The following is a 20,589-nucleotide window of genomic DNA, read 5'->3' on the forward strand; positions in this document are numbered from 1 at the left end:
CACAGTTTACAGAAATTAATGGGTTTACAGATAGCTCGATGTTGTCTTGTTTTATGTAAAACTGTATCAACATTTTCTGTGGGAGGGCCAGGAAGATTTCTTTTCATGAGGCCCAAAATCCCTATCGGAAAAAAAGTCATTTATATGGCGTCATCTTTAAGAGACGTCTCCGTGAAATGACGTCATTGACAAGTTAACGTCTCATTTCTGACTGTTTCTTCTCGCTTGTCCGTTGTTCTGCCCGACTCCTCCGCTACACAATAGAGATTTTCGGCGGGGGGGAGCTAACGTGGCAAGTTAACAGACGATCGAGGATGTTACCAATAAAGAAATTAGATTTCATTCGGATTCCGACTGGCGAAAAGCTGGCCTAGTCGGGCTCGCGTACAGCGGGCCAATCAGCGGCGTCTGGAGCTCAACACGAACAACAGTTCAGTCAGAGATGGCGCCCAGCTCGAAATCCGAAAAGAAGGACATCAAGCACAAAACCCAAAGAAGACACAAAAACCATGTCGTCAAACTTCTCGTGCAAGGAAAGGTATGCTTGTTATTTTCTCAGCGCCTTTTTTTTTATGTAAGGCAACGGTGGCTTTGGAGTAATAGGATGTGTGCGTCCTTGTTTTCATGGGCTTTTGAGGCCAAGTTTGAGCTGCGATCTAGCTCGTTGGCTAACTAACGCGAATTAACGGAAGACAATCAGTCAAAGCTTGCTGTACATTTTCCGGCATCTTTGCTCGTGGGTTACACTTTGCTATCGCGTTTGTCTTCTGGCTTTGTTGGCCAATACGTCTACAAACACTTGACTCCTTTGTTAGCTAGCACAATCCGTAACACAGGGACGTCGGTCCGAGCATGCACAGGAGGCACAGCCTCCCTGTATGTCCACTCATTTGCATGTGGAGAGTAAAAAAATATAACCTTCAAACCAATAATGATAACAGCAATTTGTTTTCCATTTTTGATATATAGGTCGTACTTTGTACATTGCATTTCTTTTTCATCATTAAAATTAATATATTGCCTGAATTTGCATATTTCCCGTTCAAATACATGGGCAAGAAGGGAACAGAGGCATTGCACCCTCAGTGTCTGCGCCAGTGCTTCTCAATGACTTTCTGTTATGTCTTCATGTTGTCTACGGGTTTGTTTACTGCACTTCACATCGCCAGCTCGTTGTGAAACAAATCTGAACCATAGTTAATACTCGCTGAGAACCAATGCCAACTACTGGAGTGGATGTGCAATTACACTTGTAGTATGGCCGGAAAAAGAGACATAGTAAGTGTTTTATCACACATGTATGGCCAGTGAGGAGCCGTGCATTTCACGCCTAGGCCTTCAGTGAAGTCCCACTTAGTTCGACTTGAATAAATACCCCTCATAACATCTTTATTTATGACACCCCATATCTTCTTTTTTTTTGGGTTCATCTATCTGACTCTGAGCAGTCAGTTCCTCACTCGTCATGAACCTCACGGCACAACACCGTCTTAACAGTTTGTATTTTAACATTGAGGTTAAATTATATTCGATTCAACTTTATTGTCATTAATCATGTTTCAACGTCAAGGTGACAAAAATAGTTTCACCTTTAACTCATGATGACAGCTCAAAGCACTATAGTGTGCAAATATACGACAACAACCAGCGTTATCATGAATCGCCGCCTTTTGCTTTTCATCGTGTCACCCTTTTCCCAGTCAATAAAGATGCCAGCTGACAAATGTTTTTCTTATTATTGTTCAATTTTGCAGCTTTCAGGGCAGTTCTCGCAGCATCTTTTCAGGAAGCTCCCTCCTCGTGCGTGTGTCCCATTAAAGAACATTGTCAGCGAGGAATACCTTAGAGCAGGGTAAGTGGTAGTTATTACCTCCATGCACCCGTTGCCGTTCCTAATATTTAATCAAAGCAAATTAGTGTTAATCCACACAAGCTGGTGTGTACCTGTTTGTTCCCAGGCACATCTTTCTTGGCTTCACCAAATGTGGCCGTTACGTTCTGTCCTACACCAGGGACTGGGGAGAGGATGATGAGTTCTATTTCTATACCTACCATCTCTATTGGTGGGAGTTTAATCTCCACAGTAGACTCAAACAGGTAAAATAAATCATGTTTGTCTCTTATTTCATGGTATTTACAGATCAAAGACACTGTCAACTAATACAAATGACGTTGAAATCATAATTTAGCCAGGGTATGCATATGTTGGGCTAAAATGTTGTGCAAATATGCAGTGCAATACATATACTGACTAGGCACGGCCCAATATTAGGTTCTGACGGTATGACAATCGTTAACAAAAATATCACATTGTTAAAATAACAGCTATGAAAAGTCTATAAAAAAAAAATTAACATTTAATATTTGGTACATTAAGAAATGTTTACCACGTTCAGTTTGAATAAACATCAATAAATAAACAATTGTTAACATTCTTCTTCTGTTTTAATTCATCTTAGTAAGTCTGTAAGCTATTTTTCAAAGAGGCCTGTGGTTCGCTGTTGTCCTTGAGGCTAACTAGTACACGCTGGCACCTATACGTGTACACTTAAAAAAATTTTTCTTTTAATTTAGGACAATGCAAAGGCATCCGTCTAACTGTACCCGTGTTTCTTTCGTCCAAGCTTCCTCCGTCCCCTCCTCCGTGCAAAACTGCTCACTGAGGAAGAGGAGGAGGAGGAAAAAAAGAAAATTAATTGGAGACAAGTCATTTTGAAGAGGCGGCTTGTTTAATCAACTCTGCAAGTAGCCAATCGTATTTTGCCCTGCGTAGAAGTCCCTTATAAAAAGGTGCTCATGACTGGTGACGGAAAGCTTCAGTTGTAATTGAAACATGACTGGTAAACCGTCAAACCGTTAATCGGCCCGTGCCCAACATTGACGACTTCGAAAAAGGTCGTTAAAACAAAGCTAATTGTAGCCGTAAGACTTCTGCGTGCTACTCTACAATTTAACAAGTATTATGTCCCAGTAGAATTGAGTGAGAGACATTACACTTTTTATCGATTGCATGTATTTTCATTCTAGGTCCAATATGTGCGCCTGTTTGCTGGCGAGGAAATCTACAATGACCTTTACCTAACTGTGTGTGGGTGGCCAAATGACCAGTCCAAAATTGTCATCTTTGGTTTTAAGTAAGACATTATTTGCGTCACTCATGTGTGGCTGCTTGAGTTGATACTGCCATTATTATGTTGGAATCATGTTTCCCTACGTGAACCACCCTTTCAGCTCTCTCCTGATGAACTTGATGAGCGCTGAGAACTACAGAGACATCTGCATCACAATCGTTTCAATGCCCCCACCCCAGCCTTGCGCTGAGTGCTGCGCACTTCCCTCGACCACATCCGCACACAACGGTAAAACGCGCACGCAAAGTCACTCCTCCGCTCGACCTCGCTTCCCGAGCCCGTCTCCTCAAATTTTCATGTGGGTCTCTGCAGGAGGCAGTCAGTGTCTGGAGCACGGCTACGTCCTTAACAGCAAGTATCAGGTGGTGTACCCCTTCCCCACTTTCCAGCCTGCTTTCCAGCTGAAAAAGGACCAGGTCATCCTGTTAAATACGAGCTACTCTCTGGTGGCTTGCGGCATCTCTCTCTGCCAAGGTAATATCTTGTAAATCGCTACATGTATTTAATAAATATGTGCTTAAAGGCAATTAAATTTCAGTTTTTTTTGTTTTTTTTTTACAGTCTTCCCGCTTTGCGATGGAAGTTTTAGTCGTAGCGTTATCTGACTACATCACACTGGCCTCCAAATGTACGCACGCACATATATGCACGGAGTCTTGCCCTCCCACCCCTTTAAAGGCTGGTTGTTCTGGTGCATCTTCTTATTTACTTATTGATTTTTTTAAGCGTAGAAAAAAACAAATTAGGGCACCTGGGACCGCACGGTATGCTGTCGTTGTGTTACGCCTCACTCATCAGACATGAAGTCATTCACGACCAGCCGAGTAAAAAAACAAAAAAAAGATCTTTGACGTCTTTAGCCGTCAATGGTAGTAAATGAGTTAAATTGCAGTTAATTGGATTTGTTTGTTTCAGGCAAGGCTGGTCCGTCATCCCAAATTCTCTACACAAAGAGAGCGGCTTTGTCACGTCAGGCATCCGCGTCGTCCTCTCCCACCGCTTCTACTTCCTCATCGTCTCAGGGATTTCCCGAGAGGCACCCTGCGCAGAGCAGGTTAACCCCCGCCCCCTCTAATTCCAGCCAATCACAAGCTGCCATGCGAGCGCGAGAATTTGCGGCCGACCTCTTCCGGCGGGCCCATGGCGGCGCTGGAAAGGAGGGCGCGCAGAAACCATCGGAGCCGTCGGTGGTCAACGCAACGCAAGAGGAGGCGGATTATCCTAAGACGACGCAGAAAGAAACGCGGACTTATTCGCCGCAAATGTTGACATCCGGCCATAGTTTAATGCAGTCGTCAGAACAAATGATGTCTCCTGCGTCCTCTTCCTCGTCACCTTCATCCCCTCCTACCACATCTGCATCTCAAGAGGTTGACGCCAGCGAACCGGGATATGTCAACTACTCATGTCTGCACTACTGTTTCCAACCGGGCTTATTGGAGCAGAATACAGGAGGCGATGCAGGTGAAAGAACAACATCTGCGACATAATGACCACTTGCACTCTGCCTGTTCAAATTTTCATGTAATAAAGGACCAAAGACTTCCAAACGTTTGGCCAAATGGCAACAAATTTAATGACGTGTAAAATTAAACGGCAAAGGCTTAAATCTTTTCACAGCATTTATAGCTTGTCTTATTATTAAGAAATGGACATTGCAGAAAAGCGCTACAGTTAGCATTAGTTTTGGAAAATCGAGCCGGACACTTTGAATGTAATGTCTTTGAGATTTGCTCATTATTTTTTGCCTCAAGGTTACGAAGACGATAAAGTACAGCTGCCGTTCACAGTCACCGATCTTCAAGGGCGGAGCCTGCAGCTGGTCAGCGAGCCACACGACGGACAGGTCAGTGACGTACTGGAAAGCAATTCGAGCATTTGCCTCATAATGTGCCGAGCGCATTAACGCTATTCATGCATGTCACGTTTGATAAACATTGCATATCTAGTATTAGCAGGTAGTCGAGCTGCAAAAAAAAAAATCATAATTTCAAATCGGTCATGACAAAACAAAAACATCTCACTGCTGCAAAGAAAAGAAATAACTATTAAAAAGGAAAAAACACCACATTCTTCTCTTGTTTTTCATATTAAAATTGAACTAAATGTTTTCATACAGTCTTAATTTTGAAAAAACTGGACTTTGCCTAATGTGCACCTATTAATTCCCTACATAATAAAACTAATTTCATTTCAAACGCAGCCATGGTACGCCCTTCACTGTGTCACGAATCTGAATATTTGACTTTCACGTTTTGAACTGCATACGTTAAATTTTATTGAGATGCTTCACGTGTGTGAGGTTACAATTCGATTCCCGCCGCAGACAAAAGCGGAACTAGTTGCTCGGGAGACACAAGTCTGCTTCTTGACTAGAGTCAAGGTGACCTCAAACAAGTCACTGTAAACGAATAATGGTTATAGCAGCTGCTTGCTGGTGTGACTTGCCGCAATTCACTTCTGAATCGATTCGTCGACTCATCGCGACTACCGTTGGTGATTATTCGACTCGCAAAATAATCGTTTGTGGCAGCCCTAGTGTACATATCTTTCGGTCCCGTTTGGCGCATAAATGACGCCACAGAACCTTTTATGTGACCCTTTCAATCTCTCCTTGTATGCCCGAATGTGTGTGTGTGTGTATTGTTTTAAAGAGCGTATGCGTAGAGCAGCTGACGCTGGACTTTGAGTATCTAATTAATGAGGTGATCAGGAAAGATGCTGCCTGGGCGCCGCAGTTCTGCTCTTTCAGCGACTATGATGTGGTCATATTGGAGGTAAACTGAACACATGATTTGAGCGCACGTTTTGAATTGAAGAATATGCGTGCTAATGGTTTCGTACGTGTGTCAGGTGTGTCCGGAGACCAACACTGTCCTGATTAGCATCGGCCTGCTCTTACTGGCCTTCTCCCCCTCGGAGCATTGCAGGTACTTGACGTCTTTTGCAACCTCTTTAGGTAAAGCGTTTGAATTCCTCCATGAAGCATGCGCTTTTCCTCTCGTCAGGCCCAATACGTACCATTCAAACCTGCAGGTCAGTTGGGACCTTAACACAGGTGTCTGTTGCACCGTGGGCGTCGGTGACCTTACAGAGGTCAAGGGTCAGACCAGGTAAGCAGGAACGCGGTGTGAGACATGATTTCCACCTCATTTTGCAGACTAAGCGGTATTAGGGTAGGGCAGTGTGTCGCAATTATTTTCTGTTTAATAGTACCTTAATTGTTGATCAAGCAATTAATTGTTTGCAACGCGAGTAATAATGTGTGCTTGCAGTAATGTAACCTGTCTCTTGTCTCAGCGGGCGTGTGTGGAGTTCTTACAGGAAGTCCTGTGTGAACACACTGATGAAGTGTCTCATTCCTGAGAGTAGCTCGCGCTACATCAATCGCATGACCAACGAAGGACTACACAAAGGTCAGTTGTAGCTGAAGATTTACAGTACACTTCATTACAGTATTAGTTTGTTGGGTTTTTTAGGCGTAGTTGTTACCTTGACAGATTCTCAAAGCTGTTTCAAAGTCTGGATTTTGAAGGTAAGAGGTGTTGAATTAATGCTTACTTCTCTCCCATGTAGGATCATCTCTTCAGGTGTTGGCTGATAGCGACAGATGTACTTGGATTGTTCTGTGATGTCTCAATGCCAGAGATCAAAAGGAGAGCGGCTTTGAGGCTGAACTGCACTGTGATAAACATGTACACGTCAAAACTGTACTCGGTGTCATAAATGTACATATCTTTTCGATTTTTAATTTTTATTTTTTCAATTATATGTTTGTATTTACATGTTTACTTTCTAAATACCAAAAGCTGGACTGGATGAAGATTCTCACAACTGTTCTTTTCTTACACAGTATATATGTAAGTATACCTGAAGTGTTTGCGAGTGCAAAATAAACTGTCTGTCAGCTTGCACTTGTGATATAGATGCATATGTGTGTACAATGGGACTGATTCTTGCTGCTTGTGAATAACTTGTTCCCTCATGTTGCTGAAACCGGCCGGCCTGGCCCCATTTTGTTGACTCACAAAGCTGCAGGATTTCTCTTTAACATCAAACAATGCAATCCTATGTTTCTCTTCATATCTCGTGGGTGAGGTTTCAAAAGTATTTGTTTAATGCCTGCGCCTGCCGGGACGATACAAGTTTTATACATGTTTCACCGATGTAATGCTGTATATTCCTGGCAAGGAATCAAGAATCTTGAGAGAATTTGTGGCAATGAAATATTAAAACAATTATTTGTTCTGGATGTGAGTCAAACATTTGTTTTCCAATTTGAGTAATGTTCACGTGATGCAAAATGTGTTTTGGATGCAGAAGACAGGGGGTTCCAACATTTATTAAGCCAAGGCACCTACTATACATTTGAAAAGTCTTACGCCACACCACCAAACAAAAATATGAATGCTGAAAAATATTGAAGCGTAGTGTAGAAGCTTCAAATGTGCTTCATGAACCAGTTGTAGTATTTTTGGACTCCTGTAGATGGCACTTTCTGTTCAACATTGAGCTGAAAGGGAACTGACTTGCCATTTTTTAAAGCCTTCGTTTAAACCAACAGTGCCATCTAGAGGACACAAAAATACAACAACTGATTCATGAAGCAAATTTGAAGCTTAATTTTCCCATCACTCCTGAAAATGCGCTTGTCTCAGTTTACTTACAGATTGCCTTACAAAGACTGGGCCTGTTAAAGACTAAGCCAAATCATACTCCTAGGAAGCCATGACTCATTCCTTCGACCATCTAATGGAAGAGCTTCTCATTTTTCTGCCTCGATCACTGGCATGGATAAATTAATGAAATTTGAAAACAAATCGCATGAAATTTGGTAACTTCCCACGTCACTCCAAAGATCTATTTCGGTGCAGCATGGTACCCTGGTTGGGAATCACTGCCGTAAACAAATACAATAGGCACACATTTAAGAACCATCACGACCTTTTAGTCAATGATGATAAAGCTACAAAGATCACAGATTGTACAAAGGTCTTAAAAGCGACATCAAGAGTACCTCTTGTTGAAAGGTACAGCAGCAGAAGCTTGAAGGTAGAATCCACATTACATGAACAAGAACACGATCTTTCTAAACCTCACATGTATTTTCTTGCTGTCGATTTCTGCCTGGACAACAATTTGTTTTACTAAGCGGTCTTGGAAAATAATTAAACATAAAATCCTGATAAGATATAACCAATCCTCATCCAACTTGAACATTGTGCTCTCTGTAAAGGGCCAGTTTTAAAGTTTAGCACATCTGCAAGCCTGGTCCAACATTACATTAAAAAAAAAAAATCAAGCTTAGTACTTTGTAGGCATACAACAAAATTTATCCTAAGGCAATTTATGGTCAATCACTATACAATTTGTTTATATGACACCAGGGGATGAAAAATAAATATTAACACTACAAAACACTGTACAGCTAAAGCTGGTACATCAAGTTAATACATGGGTAACCATGGATACGATGCATTAAGCGCTTCTGAATCAAGCGTATTCAAGTTTCCTTTTATCTTGAATGACGGTTTGTCCTTGTGTGAAGAAGTGACTCGATCGGGTGAAGGAAATATGATTTGGGAAGGATGGGCAAAGGAGAGATGACAAACAGCAAAGTTGGCAGACCCATCACATGGCTCGCAGGATTTTTAATAGCTCCCAAAAAAGTTGATGACAACAAGGCTACGGAACCCTCGTATAAATGCAACAAGACATACGATATAGAATACAAGCTCAATTAGGCTGGGAATCTCTCAAAGGCACAGCGTATCAGTTAGTTGGCTAAATTAAAAAGGACGTACAGGAAATAAATCAAATATGGCATCCACAACCAGCTGCCTATTTGTGAGCCCACAAAATCCAATAATCCTGATCATAAAACACCCTTGCATAGACATTGCTTGAAAGGCAATGTGAGCGATTTACAATTTCTCCACATCATCTGGTTAGTGGTTAAGGCGGGCCAAGGGAAACTCATGGATACATCATGAGTGTGTCGTCTATAAGGTAAATAAGTGATGTTTGTGCAGGACTGGCCACTGACTGTTCTGGGAAGGCACGGGGATCATACATGATTAATTACATGACCCAAAAAAAAAGAAACAAAATGGCAGCATGAAGAGCAAAGACATCATTGGTATAATGGGCGCTCCCTAGAGATGGGTAAATGAGGCTTCAAATGTGCTTCATGAACCAGTTGTAGTACTTTTGGACTCCTGTAGATGGCACTCTCTGTTCAACATTGGGCTGGAATCACACTGACTTGCTATTTTTTAAATCTTTTATTTAAACCAACAGTGCCATCTAGAGGACACAAGAAAATAACAACTGGTTCATGAAGCAAATTTGGAGCTTCATTTTCCCATCACTAGCGGTCCCGTTTTCTTAAACATGCTCACACTGGACAAACACACTCAACACCAAAGTAGGTTCGAGCAAGTCAGAGGAGTGCACAAGATGGGATGACTTGATGGCGATCGAGCAAAATGGGTTTTCCTCTAAGCAGGTGCGTTGTGTGTATCTGTCAGACTGTGCAGGCTTAAACCGGTCCTGGGCTGCTTGGCGGGCGGCTCCAACAGCTCCTTGTCTTCCAGCATGCTCAGAGAGCTGGACTGCAAGACCAGGTCCGCGCTCTCCTCCTCACTTTCCTCATCCTCGTCCTCATCTTCCTCATCTGATGGAGAAGAGACGTCAAGAAGACTGGCAAAAGAAGACGTTACGGCCAGCAGCACCAAGTGTGCTGATGTTACCTTTCTCCAGGTCCGGAGTGGATCGGCTCTTGATTGTGCTGGCAAACTACAACATAAAAGATAAAGAAAACTCACACACAAAAAAAGGGATATTTTGAAAGCAGAATAAACCGCAACGTTTTGTGAGCGTTGTATGTTATTTCCTTATTTTTCCGACACTCACTTCTCCCATGACGGCAACTGGGGTCTCTCCTTTGGCCTGCGCCACTCTGTGCTCGATCAGGTAGTACATGTACTCGTCGTACAGCAAGCGGATCAGGTGAAAGGATCCGAAGCTTGCCGCGCTGCGCAGGGTCAGGTCTCGGATGACCATCGAGCTGGTGGTCGCCAAGATGTTTTTAGACTTTTAACACACCGCAAGACCTTTAAAGCAGGCCGGCAAACTCTCACCTGTAGAAGGACCAGTTGAGCAGGAAGACTTTGGCGGCCTTGGGCAGTGCGGCTGGGTTGGCCTCGTAAGGTTTGAGCACCTGAGAGACGACGCCGTCCAGCCAAGAGGCCCACTGCTCCAAAGAGTTCTGCTGCTGCAACGTCATCTTAAAGTCTTGCTCAAGCCGCTGGACGATACGGTCCTCACACTGACACACCCACGATGCTTGTTCCTGATGGGGGGCGAGACAGGCCGATTAGGTTCCGTGACATCCCGCTATGCATGTGTTCTTCCGAGCGGCTCGCCACCAGCGGACCTGAACGTTGGTAAAATCCACACGGTTGAGGTCAGAGAGCATCTGGTTGATCTGAGCCGAGTTTTGGAGCACGGCGCGGGCTGCCTGGGCCAGGTGGTTCAAGCTGGTGTAGCGACGCAACGTTTGGGAGAAAGAGCTCACACACACCACCTAAGGGGAAGACATGGGAAGTGCAACAGAAAATGCCACTTTTTGGATTTTTGTGCATTTCAGAGTCTGCACTTTTTTACTTGAGTGAAGGAGTTGAATCTGTCCTTCTACCTTAAACATGTTTTTTAAACTCAAGTAACTGGACAGCAAGCTGCTGCTGGCCTTCTACCACTCGTCCATCGAGAGCCTGCTGACTTACTGTGTCTCCACCTGGTACGGCAGCTGCACTGAGGCAGACCGAATGAGACCCCAGAGGACCGTCAAAACAGCGCAGAGGATTATTGACTGCCCTCTCCCCTCCCCGTCGGACGTCTCCACCACCCAGTGCCTCAGCAGAGCTCTCAATATCATCAAAGACGGTACTCGCCCGAGCTCACACCTGTTCGACCTGTTGCCCTCTGGCAAGCGCATCAAAACAAAGACTAATACACCGAAGGACAGTTTCTTCCCGAGAGCCGTCTCCATGCTGAACTCTCGCGCACAACTACCCTTACCTTGCAACATAATGTGTTTTATTTATTTTTATTTCATATTTGTTTGCTATTTAATCTTGAATTAATTTAATGGATATATTTAATTCAATTATTGTTATATTGCACTGCAGAAAGCAGCTCTTCAAAATGAAGGGCATCCTAATTCTGAATTCCTATTGAAGTTCAGAGTGCAATTACTTCTGCTACCACTGGAATATGGACGGATGCATACAAACCTTAATGCGCACCATCTCTTCTGGGATGTTCATCATGGCGCCGGACAGCCAGCTCTCCAGACTTTTAGCGAAATTACGAATGGCCTGAGTTAAGGCACCTGAAGAGCAAAGAAAACGTGTTAAAACTCAATACGTCTCCCCTTCAATTTGTGCAACTTTTGAATCCCTCCCATCCTTACTGGGGATGGGTCGGAGCACATCGGGGATGACGATCTCCACCAGGGTCTGATAGAGCAGGTTATCACACGCTCGCGTCCAGTGAAGTACAGGCTCAAACTTACACAGCAGCACAAGGCATGATTTTGGCAGACGTTTCTCCGACTCGTGGTGACTGTAAGAGCAAACGTTTGCTTTTATTGCGGCGGGTCACGGGGTTTTACTTTTGACACTCACAGGTTGAGCGTGTCTGGGTCGCCGCCTTGGCTGAACCTCCAGAAGGACTTCCAAAGTGTCTCCACAAGAGTGAACTGAAGGTTCACCATCACATCCAGAACGGCCTGTTGGCGTGAGAAAAAAAAAAACAAAAAAACAATAAAAACAGAATGAAAGAGGTTAGCAGTTCTTGTTGTCGAAAATTGCGTTTGAAGCCGAGGCGGGGCCGAAATGCTGAAAACTGAATTGAAATGTAGAAAAAATTCAAATGCTGAGAATGTGTACGAGAATCGCCAACATACTAACACGCCGTGCTAACTTATAGCTTGAAAGTCGCCTAGGCGGGTCAATGTGGATTTTACAGCATACCTTTTTACTCAGGCACTAACAGTTACAATAGTTTGGGATTTTTCATTATAGTTTTTTTTTTTTAATTACATGAGTTTGACTTTGCTTTTAGAGATTTAGAGAATTTATTAGTTGATGTATTTTTAAAAAAGCTTCGGTTAAGTTGTTTTTATTCATTTTTGTATTTTTTTTTATTAAAGGACATCTTTATCTGTATCTTTTAATGTTTGTTTGTTTTTTTTCAATGACGTATGGAGTATTTGTTAAGTGCAACATAAAAAAAAAACAACTAAACAAACCAAAAAGGTCACCAATTATCTAAGCACAAGTCACTATCATCTTCCTTCTTATGTTGCTCCGGATGTAGAGCAATACCAAAAATAAATCCATTTAAATGAAACCCCCGAAAGCTCGGGTATGATATGAATTAACAAAAACAAAAAGGAAAGACACTTTGACTTCTCCGTTGCCTACCTCACAGTGTTCCCTGTAGATCGTTTGAAAGGCCTTGAGATGTTCAGGCAGGATGCCATCAGGCAGGCTGTGCGCTTGCACATTCATGTCAACAAAATCAGGCAACGGACGTGATGCTTCTACGCAAGATGGAGGACACACTTTAGTCACCATTGTCGAGGATGTTCTCTTCCACTTAAAACATTTTTTTTTTTCATGCAAAGCACCATTCAACTAAATGTGCCAATTCCTCACCCAGGAACTGCTGGTAGTGCTGCACCTGGGCCGAAATATCACAAACCACTCCTGCCTGCTGCTGCGACGCCCCCCCCGATGTGCCGTTAGTGATCCCCTCTGTTTTCTGAACGGCCTTTATCCTTTTGGACAGAACACACTCAGGTCAGAACAATGACCGCGGTCAGTAGGTGACGGGAATGCCTCCAACAAGCAAACCTGTTTTTCTGCGAGAAAGGCTGCTGCCTCATTGCCATGTGCTGCTGTTCATCCATCAGTCGAAGCAGAGGGGAGCCAGATTTGATCCTGAGTCCATAGTAGTGGTACTTGGAGTTCCCCCTGAAACAAGCGTGCCAAGGCTGACAAACGAGCTGGTGCGCACGAGGATTACGACAATGAGGATTGTGTACACACCGGGTCCCGAGCCTTCGAGTGCGGAGGCCCATGAAGACGGACCTGATGAGTTTGCCAAAGGAGGCGGCATTGACCGGTTCCAGTTTCTGTTCCTGGCAGTGTAGCAGGTAGTGGTAGTACAAGGTACAGCGAGGCAAACTCACCCCTTCTGCACCTTCGTAGTTGTCACACAGCCACTGCACCTGAAGAGCGCAGCCATTATGACATCATTCCAAAATTCAATGGATGCATTTCTGGACCTCAAAGTGATTCACATAACATCCCAGAATGAAAACGTGACAAATCTGATAAAAAAAAAAAATTATTAAAACTACAAAGTTAATAAAAGTGGGATGTTGTGTGTTTGAATTTTGAGGGGGAAAATTAATTATGTCATCTGTTCAATCGCTCGTAAATTCACATGAAGCCGGAATACTCACAGTCGCCGGCGGGGCACGGGAATTTGGGCTGGAGTAACTCTGTCCTCCTCCTGTTCCGCTTCCGGTTCCTCCCCCTAACAAATAAGCCCCCTGAATGACATAACCGGCCCCGCTCGCAGGGGTGCCCCCGCCCGTGGCGGCTGCTCCTCCCACAGAGGAAGGAAGATTCTGCGAGGTCACTGAGCCGCTGATGTCGGACTCCGAGCTAGATGTGGCCTCGTAGAAGTTGGAGGAGGAGGCGGGAGGGGTCTGAGAGTACAGGGGGGAATCGGAGAAAGAGTAGCTGCCCGGCCGGCTGGAGGGAGACGCAAAGATTTGTAAGTGGACGGCTGAAAAATGAAACGTAATCGTCGTCGTGGTCGCTCACATCGCTGACGTGGCGAAAGCATTGTCGGCGCCTCCGCTGTCCACATACTGCACCTGGCCCGAGTACACCTGCTCCACCTTGAAACATAACAAGGAAATAAGAGCTTTGACATGACCTGCTCATTCACAACAACGAAAACTTGGCATCAATTATGAAGATACAATGTCTGCGTTGGGGATCACTCCCTCTGCACTGTGAGGCCATCGTGCTAACCAGTCGGCACGGAACAAAAGATAATTTCACTGCTACTCCGAGTAATGATGGCAATGGAATAATTCTCATTCCAGCTTTTTGTCTTTACCTCTTGGTTGACGTGTACAGACTGCAGGTTGTTGACGTGTCCTGACTGAATCCTCTTGCCAGCCTGAGAAACGGTCTGCAACACTGACCTCTGCTGGTGAAAACACGTCAACACAAAACCACCGTGAGGACCATTCAACTCTCCTCGCCCAGTACAATGTCTTACCTGAGCGCTGGTCTGCACCGGCTGGACCACCTGAGTAGGCACACCTGGAGCAGGTGAGCTGGATTCGGACAGACTGTCATTGGAGTGAGCAGAACCCTCTGCGTACCAAACAAGTAGAGAGTGAAAAAAGAGACTTGAATGAGCAACAAAAGAAGTCATGCACACACAATGTGACAACTCACGACATGCGGCTTGCAAATTGGAATAGAAGCCAGTGTAGAACATCCCATGTGTGTTTTTTGGTTCGGCTGAGGAGACACTGAGAGAAACGCACTCGACTCTGCTTTATATCTTGTATGGAGAACGACAGCCTCGGACAGCTAATCTCCCCAGGTGGAGAGAAATCCCCCCCATCTTGTAAACATGCATATCAGATGCGAGAGGAAAACGAGACATATGAGGGATGTTGGCCACAGGATGATGGACGACATGTGGCGGGAACGCTCACATGCTTCCTTTTCACCCTTTTTGACTATTGGATTTGGCTTACTGCGACGTGACATGCTCATTTTGAACGTAAAATACAAATTGGTGGCGAACATTTGAAAACAACTAAATTCACAATAAACAAAGTTCTAAACGTTACAACCTAAGTGTTCCGTCGGGACACCTCGCTAAGTTGAGCTGCATCTTGTGACTTGTGGAACAAACCTTAACGACTTTCCTGAGAGGGCAATGACTGTATCACCCAATGGACTCTCTCTCGTTCTCTCGCTCGCTCGCTCGCTCTCTCTCTCTCTGCCTGTCTCACTCTCTGCTACTACTCTTCTCAGTGAGTGGCTGATAGATGTGATAGACGTTCTGCTGCTTCTAACTTGTCAATACATCTGAAATGAAAGCACAGCTGCAGACAGATCATAAACTATGAAATGCTAGGAGGGACTGTGAATGGCCCATGTTGGCCACCATATTTGATTTGGGAATTGTATGAAATAAATACTCACCTTAACTTCTGATAAGACAATCCAAATTTTACGCTTTTAATACTTCTTTCTTTTCTTTTCAAGACAAGTCAGACCTTTGAACTAGTGATGAGAAAATGAAGCTTCAAATTTGCTTCATGAACCAGTTGTAGTATTTTTGGACTCCAGTAGATGGCACTGTTGGTTTAAATAAAGGGTTTAAAAAGTGGCAAGTCAGTCCGCTTTCAGCTCAATGTTGAACGGAGAGTGCCATCTAAAGGAGTCCAAAAATACTACAACTGGTTCATGAAGCACATTTGAAGCTTCAGTTACCCATCACTACTTTGAACTCATTCACTGCCAGCCAAGATAAAATGAATGTAATTTTTGGCTTCTATATCCGTCAATGGCAGTGAATGAGTGAAATTGTAAGTACGTTTAGACTACAACATTGCAAACTACTATACGCAGCCTTCGTTCACAAATCTAAACCGATTGATGGAAGCAAACTAGTGCGAATGACATCTTCTCCCGGGAATGATAGATTGGCTGTGATATGTTGTATTTGAATTAAAAATGCACAGTCATTAAGATTGAACAGGCTTACTCATTAGGAGGGCAGACAACCGCCCCACCCCGCCTGGCCCAACATGTGACTTTGTGGGTGAGCATATACTGTGTTACTTGACACTAGCAGGCAAAAATATCCACTAACACACAGACCCAAAATAAACATCCAAGAAAAGAACCATCCTAAGGCCACATTCTCTTTCGTTCTCTTCTCGTTAAGAGTAGATTTTCAAAACGCCCCAATTTTACGTATATTATCACTAAATATAGTTGAATATTTTTCACCAAAAGGGGAAAAATATTACATTAATTAGGAACTCACAGTCCAAAAAAAAACACTTGTGCGAAACATTAATAGGGAACTTAGGTTGTCATGGTTACGGATTTCCTTGTAAGTAATTGCAAAGGGCATGAAGCTCCATTAATATAACGCTGACTCTCTAGCAAACTCAAAAAGAAGCTTCATTCCAGCCCTCACATTTGGTACAATGTAACCTAGCAACCACATGCATCACATCATATTGTTGTGGTCTGCAAACACACACACACACACCCACCCCCGCACGCACACACACACACACACACAAGCACACGCACACTATTACTAAGTGTGCTGACGATGGTAATAATGACTTAACACTGAGTTGACTAAACATCATGACCACAAATTAAAATGGTTAGACAATGGCAGCAAAATAAATAGTCAACCTTTTTCCTTTTGGTATTTACTATTTACTGCATTTTTGTGATTGCAATTATCATATCTCATTATCTCTGTTTACAGCACTGACTGATTTGCTCGGAACATAAAAGTAGCCCCCTAAACATTGCTCTTGGTTTGAAAAAAGGCGGTACAGACCCAAAATACAACCTAGTTTTTTGTTGTTTTTATAATTGCAACATCTGTCAGTTACTTTGCACACCACAAACCTTCATCTTACACCCCAAAGACAGTCTCATGATATCTGACTGCCTACATGTCATGTCATGTCATGTCGTGTCCTCGTAATGATTGCGCGAGGCACACAAAGAGTATATTAGTTATGTATTCAATAGTTTGTCACATGTTTCTTACCTGTAACTGTCACTATGATGTACTGTGGTGAGGTGCTCTGACCATTACTCTTCTGGGCCACAGTGTGCTGGATTTCGGGGCTTATGTAGTGCTGTGTTGGAGGCGCTAGAACTGCTGGCTTCTGGCTCTGAGTCTGGGTAGGTGGAGCTTGGGAAGAGAGTACATCCTGTCCACTTTTGGCTGATTGGTTGGCTGATGCAATGCTTCCAGAGGTTAGTGGTAGTCCGGCCAGGAAGTGTGAAGCTGCCTTGGCGGAAGAGGGTGTGGTGGAAGCCGGAGTCGCTATGGTTACCGTGTTGGTCTGCTGAGGCTGGAGGTCTTCCGAGTATCCAGATGTTGCCATGGCAACCAATGCTTGCAGGCCCTACTTCTGTTAATTAAAAGAGGAAGACGAATCTCAATAGTGAAAATCCTTTAAATGTCTTTGACTTCATTTCGACTTATGTTATTACCACACAGTGTCACACACACACCTTGGTATGTGTGTGCCTGAAGAGGAAGTAAGGCTTTATCTCTAAGGCTAAGCAATATTATTGAGCTTTTCCAGCTTTGGGCTATTACTAAGATATAAACTGTAAGCAACCGGCAACGATTCCTTTTCGATTTTAATAATAAAGGCTACTCGTACGAACCGTCACATACTGTAACTACTAATTCCAGTGTTTGATAGCCTAATTAATATCTATTGTAGCCTTATCACCTCTGTAACTAAGACTATATTCACATGCACTATTAAAGGACCCAGCCATTCAGGACTTTAGACCATCGCAACATAAGATAAACCACTACGGTGTGGACTCACACGCTATACGCGACGCGTAGGTGTTCAGCAAGCACATCGTGTCACGGGAGTGACTTCAATGTCACAACAAAAAAACTTTTCCCAAGTGCTTTAAAAGGAGTATCCAACACACAACTACAAATACGCACGTTTATAATGGATAGGCGATTCAAGAAAGTGGATAATATGTGAGGGGTTGTAACATAACCCCGCTTACGTGAAAGTGTGTTGAGTTAGCGAAAGTGATAGCTTGCCCAGCTAGCAGCTCATGTCAAATAGTGCGCTTCGCGTGCGCTTGTGCTGCCAAGCTGTTGGGCTACAAACCAATGTTAGCGTGCCTGTGATTCTTCGAGAAAGACAATAAACACGACTCGGAGCGAACTGTGTTCGAAGTTAAATGTGACACTCCATGAAAAGTGAATCAGGGGGGAAAGTAGGATAGTCACAAGCGTTAGAACGCACCCGCCATCTTGTGTTCTGATCAGAGATCTGACATCGCCATAACAACCGCCTGCGCACGCAAAAAAAAAAAAAAGCTAGCAACCACTTTCATCACCGACATGCTCGAGCACTTTCGGCAAACACAGACGACTACGCAAACAAAAAACAGCCATGCAACTTTAGAGAGCTTAAAATAATAATACGATCTCATTTTGAGGCGTTCACCTCTGTTTTTTCCCGATATATCCCCTTTTAGTGCTAAGTTTCCCCCTTACATTCGGGTTGTTGTTGACTCCCGTTGCTTGGTTCTTGTCGCCAGGACTACCGTGACTATGGCGCCTTGCCTTCACCGGGGCAACTGTTGCTAGCCTCTTGCCTAAGCACCGCCCCCCTACTATATGCTGATTGGACCACTTGGGAGGTGGTCCTTACGTCATGACCAATACTATTCTCTTAGTGGACAATGGCCACTGTCTGTCACTCTCACTGGCACGAGAGTCTCATGACCACTTCTAGTTTCAGAGAAGACTCACCAGTTGGCGTCCTTTGAGGTGGAATAAAAGTCATACTCATGGTACTTACCACCACCATGGCAACTTCACCCAACAATTAACTATATGCTGTTTATCACGCTAAAAAAAAAAAAAACTCTAATCTCGTTGCACACTTGAGTACAATGACAATAAAGGGATTTCTAATTTCTAATTTCTAATTCTAAAGTTTCCAGGACTGCAGCTCTGCTTATACCTTTTTGGCTTCTGCAGTTTTCCCAGACTGTGTCATCTATCCATTACTCGAAAGTGGCTGACCTTGGCTCAGCATTGGAAGGAATTATGATAATCTTCCAAATGTCGACCTCAAAGTTTGGCAAAATTCAGAGCTGCTTGTTTATAGACGAATTTTCTGAAATAATCAGCTGAAAAAAATACAATGTTGCATCATCAGACACTTCATGGGTAAGCTTGCACGCCAGCGACCCAAATATTTGTTCTTAATCAATTCAAATGGAATTCTAAATAATATTCTTTATTATACTTTAATTCCATTTTCAGTGCAGGATGATAATTCTTTAGGCCACCCAACAGTGTGGAATATATGTATGATCATTCATGTGCGTGCACAAACGACAGCCCAAACAAGATTTGCTACAGATGTTGAGCAACCTAAATTGATGCGAAAGCGATGTCCATTCAGTTTCTTGTTGAGAAGATGCCATGTCTGAGATACTGTTGTGTGTCACACAAAGCACAACAACAACTAATAGTGAGGGCAGAAAGGGCAAATAAAAGGTCACAGGCGATTAGATTGCAGAGAGCTCTGTTGACGTCACCTGTGGCATCATTTGCTATGCAATCAGAACTTTTCTGTTACTGGATGCGCATTGTTGCCCCTAAAGGTCTCAGCTCTTATCTCTGGACATGACAAAGACCGGAGGTACTTCTCTGAGAAAATGAAACCTATATAAGATGTCCAAAATGAAACACAAACCACATCACGAACAGCAAGTAGGTACCACATTTGTGTTCGTCAAGCACTTTTCTCCAACCGCAAATTTTTCAGGACCATGTGGAAGGCAGCCCTCTTGACCCTCTGTCTCTTGGTGGCACTGGTAGACAAGGTGCGGCCGAATGAAGCACATTCCTCATTCTATGGAATGAAGCTGTGCGGAAGAGAGTTTATACGTGCTGTCATTTTTACCTGTGGCGGCTCTCGCTGGAGGAGAAGTATTGGAGATGCAGGTAAGACTGCCTGTGAACTGAAGTAAGTCATGTCTAAACATATTTATTCTAAAACAAGTTGTTCTTTCTCATATCAGCTCTTATTGGAGATGAGGCTTTTGACCAATGGAACGCAAATCCTCTGGCTAGTGAGCAGGATCCTGCACAATCCAACGTATGGAAGGACCCGACATTTGAAGAGGCATCTGTGGCCGCTGGATTCAGTCGCTCAGCTCGATCTCCAATCTCGGAAGAGGTCCTCGAGGCTCTTCGAAGCGCTGATAGAAAGGGACGCGATGTAGTTGTGGGGCTGTCCAATGCCTGTTGCAAGTGGGGCTGCAGCAAGAGTGAAATCAGTTCCTTGTGCTAAACATTGTCCTCTCTCTCCTGCAGCATTCTACTTTTTTTTTTTTTTAACATCCTGGTCCTGATTTGGGTGCCTATATGATTTCTCATGCAAAGACTAATTTTGTGGGTATGTTCAATAAACCAGTGTGCGTCGTTGGTAGGAAAGTCTCTTCCTCTTCTTCTTTGAATTACAGTATATCTGCCTTTGGAAAAATCACGACTTCTCTGAATAAAGTCAATGCAAAAAAAAGGA

At 43.7% G+C, this 20,589-nt stretch overlaps 3 protein-coding genes across 7 annotated transcripts; 2 read left to right on the forward strand and 1 right to left on the reverse strand.

The window, feature by feature from the left end:
* Positions 1-187: 187 nt before the first annotated feature.
* dcaf15 (DDB1 and CUL4 associated factor 15) lies at positions 188-7,383 on the forward strand. Its single transcript, XM_088302401.1, has 13 exons — positions 188-538; positions 1,755-1,852; positions 1,959-2,097; positions 3,028-3,134; positions 3,232-3,359; positions 3,444-3,605; positions 4,047-4,595; positions 4,886-4,977; positions 5,786-5,908; positions 5,985-6,061; positions 6,140-6,244; positions 6,432-6,547; positions 6,708-7,383. The coding sequence occupies exons 1-13, from the start codon at positions 443-445 to the stop codon at positions 6,761-6,763; spliced, it is 1,848 nt and encodes a 615-aa protein (XP_088158527.1). The 5' UTR covers positions 188-442; the 3' UTR covers positions 6,764-7,383.
* A 74-nt stretch (positions 7,384-7,457) lies between these two features.
* rfx1b (regulatory factor X, 1b (influences HLA class II expression)) lies at positions 7,458-18,652 on the reverse strand. Of its 5 annotated transcripts, none has more exons than XM_088302398.1 (18): positions 18,546-18,652; positions 17,049-17,418; positions 14,502-14,599; positions 14,337-14,426; positions 14,036-14,112; positions 13,669-13,963; positions 13,250-13,431; positions 13,055-13,174; positions 12,857-12,978; positions 12,623-12,741; positions 11,822-11,925; positions 11,608-11,759; positions 11,429-11,526; positions 10,570-10,719; positions 10,274-10,485; positions 10,047-10,200; positions 9,884-9,929; positions 7,458-9,807 (listed from the first exon to the last, which is right to left on the reverse strand). In XM_088302398.1, the coding sequence occupies exons 2-18, from the start codon at positions 17,389-17,391 to the stop codon at positions 9,632-9,634; spliced, it is 2,538 nt and encodes an 845-aa protein (XP_088158524.1). In that variant the 5' UTR covers positions 17,392-17,418; positions 18,546-18,652; the 3' UTR covers positions 7,458-9,631. The 5 variants fall into 5 exon arrangements, with proteins under 5 accessions (XP_088158524.1, XP_088158522.1, XP_088158523.1 ...); XM_088302396.1 differs by having other exon boundaries at positions 14,337-14,429; XM_088302397.1 differs by lacking the exon at positions 18,546-18,652 and adding an exon at positions 18,292-18,383 and having other exon boundaries at positions 14,337-14,429.
* Positions 18,653-19,693: 1,041 nt separating this feature from the next.
* rln3b (relaxin 3b) lies at positions 19,694-20,568 on the forward strand. The gene is made up of 2 exons (XM_088303022.1): positions 19,694-20,009; positions 20,087-20,568. The coding sequence occupies exons 1-2, from the start codon at positions 19,835-19,837 to the stop codon at positions 20,356-20,358; spliced, it is 447 nt and encodes a 148-aa protein (XP_088159148.1). The 5' UTR covers positions 19,694-19,834; the 3' UTR covers positions 20,359-20,568.
* The last annotated feature ends 21 nt before the right edge of the window (positions 20,569-20,589 follow it).

This window comes from Idiotropiscis lumnitzeri, chromosome 8 (genome assembly GCF_059441095.1).
Source record: "Idiotropiscis lumnitzeri isolate Australia: NSW breed Sydney's pygmy pipehorse chromosome 8, RoL_Ilum_1.0, whole genome shotgun sequence".
NCBI lineage: Eukaryota > Metazoa > Chordata > Actinopteri > Syngnathiformes > Syngnathidae > Idiotropiscis > Idiotropiscis lumnitzeri.